Source organism: Raphanus sativus, chromosome 4 (assembly GCF_000801105.2).
Source record: "Raphanus sativus cultivar WK10039 chromosome 4, ASM80110v3, whole genome shotgun sequence".
In the NCBI taxonomy this organism is placed as follows: domain Eukaryota; kingdom Viridiplantae; phylum Streptophyta; class Magnoliopsida; order Brassicales; family Brassicaceae; genus Raphanus; species Raphanus sativus.
The window spans coordinates 47159347-47168832 of NC_079514.1; the positions used below are offsets into that span (position 1 = coordinate 47159347).

At 36.3% G+C, this 9486-nt stretch overlaps 2 protein-coding genes across 4 annotated transcripts; one reads left to right on the plus strand and one right to left on the minus strand.

Annotated features, from left to right (window-relative positions):
* The first annotated feature begins 1791 nt into the window (after positions 1-1791).
* LOC108854781 (E3 ubiquitin-protein ligase UPL7) lies at positions 1792-7883 on the plus strand. Of its 3 annotated transcripts, none has more exons than XM_018628438.2 (15): positions 1792-1936; positions 2042-2164; positions 2239-2479; positions 2546-3108; positions 3252-4211; positions 4293-4615; positions 4749-5027; positions 5135-5387; positions 5501-5671; positions 5775-5867; positions 5947-6054; positions 6178-6294; positions 6386-6475; positions 6557-6654; positions 7465-7883. In XM_018628438.2, the coding sequence occupies exons 1-14, from the start codon at positions 1913-1915 to the stop codon at positions 6638-6640; spliced, it is 3429 nt and encodes a 1142-aa protein (XP_018483940.1). In that variant the 5' UTR covers positions 1792-1912; the 3' UTR covers positions 6641-6654; positions 7465-7883. The 3 variants fall into 3 exon arrangements, with proteins under 3 accessions (XP_018483940.1, XP_056865211.1, XP_018483941.1); XM_057009231.1 differs by having other exon boundaries at positions 7472-7883; XM_018628439.2 differs by lacking the exons at positions 5775-5867; positions 5947-6054; positions 6178-6294; ... (1 more) ...; positions 6557-6654; positions 7465-7883 and having other exon boundaries at positions 5135-5403; positions 5501-5643.
* LOC108854782 (GDSL esterase/lipase At3g53100) lies at positions 6934-9048 on the minus strand. The gene is made up of 5 exons (XM_018628440.2): positions 8407-9048; positions 8203-8333; positions 7895-8128; positions 7480-7735; positions 6934-7364 (listed from the first exon to the last, which is right to left on the minus strand). Exons 1-5 carry the CDS (start codon positions 8645-8647, stop codon positions 7171-7173), a joined length of 1056 nt encoding a protein of 351 aa, XP_018483942.1. The 5' UTR covers positions 8648-9048; the 3' UTR covers positions 6934-7170.
* Positions 9049-9486: the final 438 nt, after the last annotated feature.

Here is a 9486-nt window from a genome sequence, read left to right on the forward strand (position 1 = left end):
CTAATAGGATTTACGAATAAATGCATGATTTTTTTTCAAAAGTGGAATCAATTTTGAGTCTTAGACACATTATTTGAATATATTTAGACATAAATACTTTCCTTAAAAAAAACTTGAATCAACCATATTTTTAAAGCCGTAACTTTCTGAAACAAATCAATTTGATCACAATTTATACCATTACATATCTACTTACTTTTTATTCACCCATTAACATAGCAAAATAATACATGGAAAGAAAACTTAAATCGTATTCTAGCTTTTCAACATTAACATGGACACTACTCCATGTTACGGATCATTACGAAAAGTTAATATATATATATATATTATGTTAGTATGAGCATTGTATTAATTTATATGATAACCTGCGAGCATTATAATAATTATCATAGTTTATAGCAAAACATAAAATAAAAACATATATAGAATATATATGTTAGTATCATATAATATATCATCTGAGAGCATTAAATATCATGAAAACAATTTGTCATTGGATTACTATCCACATGGGTGTAGTATAAATTATGTATTATAATATTACAATATTGTATCATAAAAATATTAAAATTATGATAAACATAAAATATAAAAGAAGTATAACAAACATGAAATATAACAAATATAAAAATATAAGGTATATAAAATGTAGTTTATAGTTTAGCAATGTGAGTGCACATTTCATAAATAGCAAAGCACGTTACGTAAATATGAATAACATTCAATATGAGGCATATAACATCTATCTTATTAAAACAGAAACATTCTATTGGACCTAACATTTATTTTGTAAGTTTTTAAATTAAATACATTTTTATACTTTATAGTTAAACCTACATTAAATCACTAATGTTCCTTTCTTTATACTACTATCCATGTTTCCAAACAATATACTTATTTTTTTATACTACTATCAATGTTTCCAAACAATATATTTTTATACTATTATCAATGTTTCCAAACAATACAATAATTAATCTTAGTTATTTTATATATATCATTTTCTCTTTAAAATTTTGTAGAAATATCATAATTTCATAAATTGCAAAATAATAAACTTTAAAATTTGGATTATAAGATTAAAAATTATGAAACTATTACAATTTAAATCAAATTAGATTACATATCGGTCATCCATCAGTTCAATCGGTTAGTCTAGAGTTTTAGTTATTTTTTTAATATTAATATTTTAAAAACTTAAACTGAATTGTCAGATCTCCGGATTAACCGGTATAATCACAATCGGGTTGAATTTAGAAATACTGATTTAAATGCAAAAATATTTTAAATACACACTCTTTAAAAATTACCAAAATATTTATTAAGTTACTAGTGAAATTTTTCATCGTAAAATATTCCGCGCTTCCAAAGCGCGGATCAAAATCTAGTTTATCTATTAAAATGGCATGAGAGGTAAATATTCTAAGTAATGATGGGCTTTTGAAAAAATGGTGTAAGGTGAATTGTGGAGTTGTCAGTTGTCACATAAGAAATAGTACCCATGTAATCATGAACAAAAGGTTTATTTGAAAGTGGTTTCTTCCAATAATAAAGGGGATATTTTTTTTCCGAAATTCTATTATAAAAGTAGATTTGCTCCAATGTATGCCTCTATAATAGAGTTCCTCTATTTATAGAGGAAAATATAGAGATATGCTATTTCCATCTCTAAATATAGAGATAAAAAATAGAATTCCTCTATATTTTCCTTTAGAATAGAAAAACTCTATTATAAAAGCATACATTACAGCAAATCCACCTATTATCTCTATAACAGAGTCTCTCTATTTCATAGGAAAAAATAGAGGTGTACATCGGAGATGCTATTGTATCCTTAGAACGTCAATCCAAAGCCTATACGCAAAGACGAAGAAGAAGAAGAAGATCGGAGATCAAATTTTAGCCTCCAATGGACCTTAATCGAAAACACAAGGTACCTCCTCCTCCTCCTCCTCATTCCGATCATCTACTTTATTTTTCAATTCGCTATCGAATTGGTGCATGATGATGGATCTGTGTGATTGTTCTCATTAATCAGGTCTCCCTCAGAGGCGCCAGCAGTGAGGAGATGTCAAGAGATGCTTTGCTTGCTAAAGTCTCACAAGCAAGGGAGCTTCGCAGTTACGCCAGACGTGCTAATGCTGCTGCCATTTTCATTCAGGTCCTCTCTCTCTCTCTCTTTCTGCTTCACTTAGTTGGAATCTTTTGGTTTAATTAACTTTATAACTGTTGTAGAGAGTTTGGAGGTCGTACATTGTGAGAAAGAGAGCAGCTTTTGTGATCCAGGAAGAGTGGGAGAGTTCGCTGAGTTGCCATTCTGATACATTGACTAAGAGTTGGGTGTCAAGTAGAGTGTTGAGACCTTTCCTCTTCTTTATCAGATCTTTGTGTGTCCAGCAACAGAAGATAGAGCCAAGAGATGTACAGTGCATGCACACTTGCTTTAAGATTCTATTGGAAAGCATCAACTCTAATGGTATGATTGTTTTCATTTTATTGCAAATTAAAGTGGATTTGTAAAACTTGTTATTGTCTGTTGCAGATCAAGGGTACAACTTTTGCTCACTAGCAGTTGGTACTTCTGAAGAGAGTAAAACATGGGCCTGTCAAACACGAAGACTGGTGTCTCTCTGCTCTTTCCTTCTCACGGAGTGTAGTTACTCACAGGAAAGGCTAAAAGATGTTCTTGGTGTCAGTGCCCTTTTACTACGCATCCTTATTGTTTTAACTGATCCCAAAATCTGGAAGATTCTCTCAAAAGAAAGCTTTGAAGATGCAGAAACAGTTGGGAAAATGGTCGTTCAGTTTATAGGGAGCTCTAAAAGTGGATATTACACAGCAGTTAGAAGATATATCAAGTCATTAACCAAAAATACAGATGAGAGACTGTTGATTACTACAAGTGCAGTAACTTTGGCTCTACGACCATTCCATGCGAGACAACCTGCTTTTGTTGGTGACAGTCAGCTAGACACGAATTTGGCTGTTGAAGAATATGTTTCTTTAATACTTACAATTCCTCGACTGGTTTGCTGCCTGCCAAGCGCTCTCATACGTGCACTGAAGCACAAGAGCATACTAATGCCAAGCTTTCATACTCTATTGGTAAGTCTCATATCAAATTTTGTTAGAGCAAATGATTCTTTTTAAAGTCTTCAAAGAAAATGTATAGAGAAAGGGTTTGGATGAACCCATTGCATTTTACCAAACAATCGAAGGACTTATTAAAGTGTGGCAGGTGACAACAGATTTTGAGGGACAAACTGTTGACCCGAATATCGGAAATAGAGCATTTAGAGAAGCAAAGCTGCACTACTGAGATTCCTTCTGTTGGATGGGCTATGGGGAATATCATATCCCTGGCAACAGTTAGTGAGAATGATTTTATGGACCCTCAAGAATCCAATCCACAGATGTTTTATGTCTTTTATGTTCATGTTATTGTGACCCTCGCCGAGAATCTCTTGTCTCAAGTTGAAAAGGTTGGAACTCAGGATAGCCATCTTGACTTGGAGGCCACAGCGGATGAAACTGAGAAAGGAAAAAATTCTGTAAAGATTTCGTTTGTGGAATTGCTTCGACCAGTATGTCAGCAGTGGCATCTCGCAAAACTGTTGGCAGCTTCTGGAAAAGAAACTCGTGTAGGAGATAAAGATGCATCAACGAGTAGTGAAAAAGGATCAGAAACATTAGAATTATTTGACATTGCACGATTCTATTCATGTATGTTGAGAATCTTCTGCGTGCTGAACCCTGTTGTAGGGCCTTTGCCTGTTCTAAATATGTTATCCTTCTGTCCTGGATACATTGTCTCTTTATGGAGCTCTCTAGAGAGTGTCCTACTCCCTGAAGATGGTTGCACTGCTGATGAATCATTACGCAAACCTGCTAAAGCTTCATGGAATACAAGAAGTCCTTCTGAGAAGAAACAAAAGCATCTTAAGAATGACGGAGTCAACAAGTGGGTGAATGTGCTTAACAAATTTTCTGGTAAATCACCGGGACCGCGGGAACATGTGGAGAGTACTAGTGATCAGCCAGGATCAAGCCAGGTTAATGAGTCAACCGATGATGGGTGGGATGTGCAAACTCTTAGGGGTGGTCCTGTAGGTATCTCCAAAGATGTGTCATACCTGCTTCATCTATTTTGTGCAACCTATGCGCATTTACTCGTGGTTCTTGATGACATACAGTTCTATGAAAAGCAGGTAAAATACACAATATTGTCTCCTGCAGCTTATTTGTTATTAGTCTGATATTTACTTGAGGTTTGTTTTGGCATGATACAGATCCCCTTTACGCTAGAGAAACAACGGAGAATTGCGTCAGTGCTTAACACTCTCGTGTACAATGGATTGTTACGGGGCACAGGTCCTGAGAATAGACAACTTATGGATTCTGCTATCAGATGTTTGCATCTATTGTATGAAAGAGATTGCAGGCACCCTTTTTGTCCTTCTGCCCTGTGGCTCTCACCTGGTAGAACTAGTAGACCTCCAATTGCATTTGCTGCAAGAACTCATGAGGTTTTACCAACCAGTGATGTTTTTACTTCTCCAAGCATGGGTTCTGTTATAACAATTACTCCTCATGTCTTTCCATTTGAAGAAAGGTACTTTCCCACTGATTCGCTTTATAGCCTATTTGTCCTTTTGTGCTACAATGACTTATGACTAACTATTACCTGTCTCGTTTTTCATTATCTTTTGAATTATGCTTATTTAAATGTGTTGTTATCTATGCAGGGTCCATGTGTTTAGAGAGTTTATAAGCATGGATAAAGCTTCAAGGAAAATGGCTGGCGAAGTGGATGCACCTGGCGCGAGGTCAATAGAGATAGTCGTTCGCAGAGGTCATGTGGTTGAGGATGGATTTCGACAATTGAATTCTATTGGTAGCAGGCTAAAATCCTCCATTCATGTCTCCTTTGTGAATGAGTCTGGCCTTCCTGAGGCTGGCCTAGACTATGGTGGGCTTTCAAAAGAATTTCTGACGGACATAACAAAAGCAGCTTTTGCTTCTGAGTAAGCTCTTCTGTGCATTACTTTATTCTAAATCTAATCTGTTTTGTTACTTTTCCAATGGGTTAACTTATGTTTTATTGGCATGTCCATTCTATTTTTTTCACAAGGTATGGGTTATTCTCGCAAACCACTACTTCAGATAGGTTGCTTGTTCCCAGCCCATCTGCTCGGTACCTTGAGAACGGGATTCAGATGATTGAGTTTCTTGGAAGAATAGTTGGAAAAGCTCTATACGAAGGAATACTTCTGGATTACTCCTTTTCACACGTTTTCATTCAGAAGCTATTGGGACGTTATAGCTTTATTGATGAACTATCAGGGCTTGATCCGGAGCTCTACAGGAACCTTATGTATATCAAGGTAAAAACCATCGCAGGTGATAAATCTGTCACCTCATAGGAGAAAATTCAATCTTGAGTTAAGTGTAACAAAAGAGTGTTTCTGAGATCAAGACTATTGTTTGTTGTATGCAGCAATATGAGGGTGACTTACAGGAACTATGTCTGGATTTCACAGTCACTGAAGAGTTTTGTGGAAAAATGAGCGTAATTGAGCTCAAACCCGGTGGGAAGGATATCTCAGTAACGAATGAGAACAAAATGCAATATATTCATGCAATGGCCGACTATAAACTCAACCGGCAGGTCTCGTCTCTTATTTTATCCGTTTAATTTAAGGTCAATCATCCGTAAAAATAAAACTTACTGAGTGATGAGGAGATCGTGTTGTTCTATGTTTTGAATGCAGATTGTACCCTTTTCAAATGCATTTTACAGAGGATTAACCGACCTTATATCTCCTGCTTGGTTGAGACTATTCAACGCCCATGAATTTAATCAGGTATGTGGCTTTAGGAAGTCATTTCTATGGGTTTTTCTCTTGTACAGAGCTATTTTCTTACGTAAATGACTATGTGCAGTTACTCTCTGGAGGAAACCATGATATCGACGTTGATGATCTAAGGAGGAATACAAAATACACTGGTGGTTACACTGATAGCAGTCGAACAATCAAAATCTTCTGGGAGGTAATGGCTCAGATTCAGAGGCCATGATCTCTTCTTTTCCTCCTAATCTGTCTGCTGATTTATGACATACGCAGAGAGTTTTTCCGCTACTTGTTTAATTTCTCTCTGGGATTCCTGCCGCAGGTCATGAAAGGGTTTGAGCCGAGTGAACGTTGCATGCTCCTAAAATTTGTGACTAGTTGTTCTCGGGCACCACTCCTTGGTTTTAAATACTTGCAGCCAACCTTCATCATTCATAAAGTTTGTGTTGCAACCTTAACTTCTTATAAATTTTATGTGAAATATTTTGGTTGGTAGTTTATTCTTTACATTTGTTCTTTTACATCTGAAGGTTTCTTGTGATACCTCTCTTTGGGCTGCTATTGGAGGACAAGATGTAGAAAGGCTTCCATCTGCTTCTACGTGCTACAATACTCTTAAGGTTGAGTTTCAGTTGTCGTGTGTCTACTTGCTAACATTCATGTGCATGTTTTGTTTATTCTTTATTTGTTCATTGGTTCAGCTTCCAACATATAAACGAGCAAGCACTATGAGGGAGAAACTATTGTACGCAATTACATCAAATGCAGGATTTGAACTCTCCTAGAGACCTCTGACCAGGTACTATCCGGCGTTGCATCTAGACCTTTTATCCTTTACTCTATTCATTATATATATGCTTTGTGAGTTATATCGCTAGGCTTGATGCAAATAGTTTGTTCAGTTCGTCTTAAGATGTCGGGAACTTGGTGCTTCTTGGTTGATCGTATATGATAATTAACCACGCAGATATGTTGAATCAAACGTGAGTGTTTATGGTGTTCACATATGAGTAAACTTAACATATTTGTAGCTATACCAAAATTACTACTTTATAAAATAATAAAAATGCTCCAGAGATAAATCAAAACACACAAATTACCAAAGATCATGATCGTCTTTAACAAAGCTTGTACCTATTGACCCATCACACTGATCACAGATGCTCTTAGTAGTTTCTACATTTATCACACAGATACTGACTCTCTTATTTGTAAGTTTTATGAAAGTCAGTACTTCGTCACACAGACATGTCCTTAGAAATACAGAGAGACAATGGTAGGTATACCATTTGAATTCATCGAGATGGAATTTAATTCAAGAAATTAGAGAAATCCCTTGGCTCAATAGTTGACCAGCCAACAGCTCGTACACAGCCTCTGTGGGATGAAATCCATCCCAAAACATATATCCTGTGGCATTTGAACACGTTCCTAATGATAGAGAATTGCAAAGGAATGATGTCTCTATTGTTCCTGTTCCACAGCACGCCCTTTTTGTTTCAAAGAATCCTGTAATTAGATGCAGTTTAAATAAATGTTATTGGTATCTTATTAGTCGTTAATTAGATTAAATTGAGAATTTCTTCTTGTATTTTTCCTGTGTATGCAGACTGCAGAGGCATACCATTATCATATGGGTTGGTGATGATGTCCATGAGAGGTTGGTAGGCGTTAAAGGCGACGAGCTTGAGGCCTGAGTGCCGTTTCATCAATGTCTGGGTTGTGGTTTCAAGTTTGGTGTTGAACATGATAGCATCATTGTTCAGCCGTTCGACACAGCTCTTGTTTCCTGCACCGAAAAGAGTGATAGCTGCGGGCAAGCAACCCATTGGCGGTAACGATATCACTCCAATTCTCCTTGCTCCTAGTTCATACAGATTCTGTTACAAGCGACAGTATTGGTTTTGTTGACACACAAAAAGATGGTAAATAACTGAAACAGAGTTGTTTTGCTTCTTGTAAATTTGCAAATATTGTGGTTGACTTGTTAAGAATATTAGGTTCTAACTTTTAAAGTTCGTTAGTAAACTAAGAAGTACCTGGATGAACTCTGAATAAGATCGCATGAGAATATCAGAGAACTGTTCAGGTGTATTTAGGATGTTGAGCAGAGGATTAACGTAATAGTTCTGAAGAAAGTCGCTAGATCCCGCACTCAAAATATGGATAGATTTAGAGAACATAGTGCGTGCTCTTTCCCTCCCTATCATGCCCCTCACTCTGTTTTGATACATCCTGTAATAGCTCAACTGTCGTGTTAAGGAGATCGCACCCTGCAAAAGGAAGAGCAAAGCCTTATGGAGCATTTCATGGGTATGTGTGTGTTGATGTTTTTAGTCTCCCTTACAAATGGAACAGATGTGGCGTCATAGTATCCTGAAGACGCTGATGCAAAGTTGGCACCAATCAAGAAATCCTCGTTTCTTGCTTCTCTGCTTAGGAACGCAGGTGGGTATGAAGAGAAGCCAAGGTACTCAGCTACACATAAGTAAGAAGATAAAACCAATGAGAGTACGGAGAGTGATGTGGTTTCTGAATATAAAAGACTTACCTGCGAAATCTACAGCGAGTTTTCCGTTACAGAATCTTCCGGTGGGTGTTTGGTTGGTGAAGTCTCTGCCATAAGGAGGGAAGTTTGATTTAACAATGCTGAGTAAGTTATTGTTGTTGCCAACGTCAACAATGGAATCACCAAACATGATGAGTGCAGGAACAATGGCTCCTTTGGATTTGCAGAAGAAACAAGAAACCAATAGCAGAACCCAAAACCTTGAAACTCTCATCTTTTGCATTCTTCCTTCTTCTTGTACAATGCAATCAGACCGTTAGGACAGAGAGACGAGAGAGAAGGAGATAGTTATTATTAGTGGCAAAGGAAATGGAGTTGAGAATATGATGAATGTCATACAAAGATGATCATTTCGTGCTTCTTTTTAAGATAAAGAAAAAGCATTTGTTAGTGCAATAGAGTAGGTGGAAACTGTATGAGGCCCATCTCTCTGTTCATTGATCTTTGGACTATGGGCAACAATACTATCGGAAATGCAACGAAGTCTTCCCTGTTCAATCTGAATCTTAAACTGATCAATTGTTCTGTTAGAAGTTTGAAGGGTTGTTTTTTATAAGGGTATTGATAGATAATATAATCTTTGATTATTTGATTGCTCAGTTCTTGATTAATATAAGTTGTTTCTTGTAGAACCGTTAGAGGCATAAATAGATGTTCTTGGCAAGATATGATGAAAACAAAGTTAAATATTTGCAAAAAGTAGCATTATAAACAAAGTGTGACCTCCACCAACTTAATGTTATGGTTATGATAATGTCTCTGGTAATGTGACATCCACTTTGCGCATCTCAAAGATTGTGTTTATCTCTTTTCTGTTACCCTTCAAAGATTGTGGGTTCTTTTTCCTCTTATACCACCATCTTTATTTTCTTATATCTATTTTTTTTTGGTCAAAAGCTTGCAAAATTTCAACCAAAAAAGGAAGGATGTGGCCATAGCACCATGGAATTTTTCTACTTGACATAAGAGACCCAAATTGTGTGAATTAGGCAATAAACGTGGCCTATTTACATAAATAAAAATGGCTGATTCTTTTGTATTACAGAAAATTATTTCTACAAA

Coding starts and splice junctions, on each gene's coding strand:
- LOC108854781 (XM_018628438.2), top strand. CDS start 1,913: ATGGACCTTAATCGAAAACACAAG. Junction 4,212..4,292: donor TACAGTTCTATGAAAAGCAG/GTAAAATACACA, acceptor GGCATGATACAG/ATCCCCTTTACGCTAGAGAA. Junction 5,868..5,946: donor ACGCCCATGAATTTAATCAG/GTATGTGGCTTT, acceptor GACTATGTGCAG/TTACTCTCTGGAGGAAACCA.
- LOC108854782 (XM_018628440.2), bottom strand. CDS start 8,647: ATGCAAAAGATGAGAGTTTCAAGGTTTTGGGTTCTGCTATTGGTTTCT. Junction 8,334..8,406: donor ACTCGCTGTAGATTTCGCAG/GTAAGTCTTTTA, acceptor ACTTATGTGTAG/CTGAGTACCTTGGCTTCTCT. Junction 7,365..7,479: donor CACCAACCCATATGATAATG/GTATGCCTCTGC, acceptor ATCTAATTACAG/GATTCTTTGAAACAAAAAGG.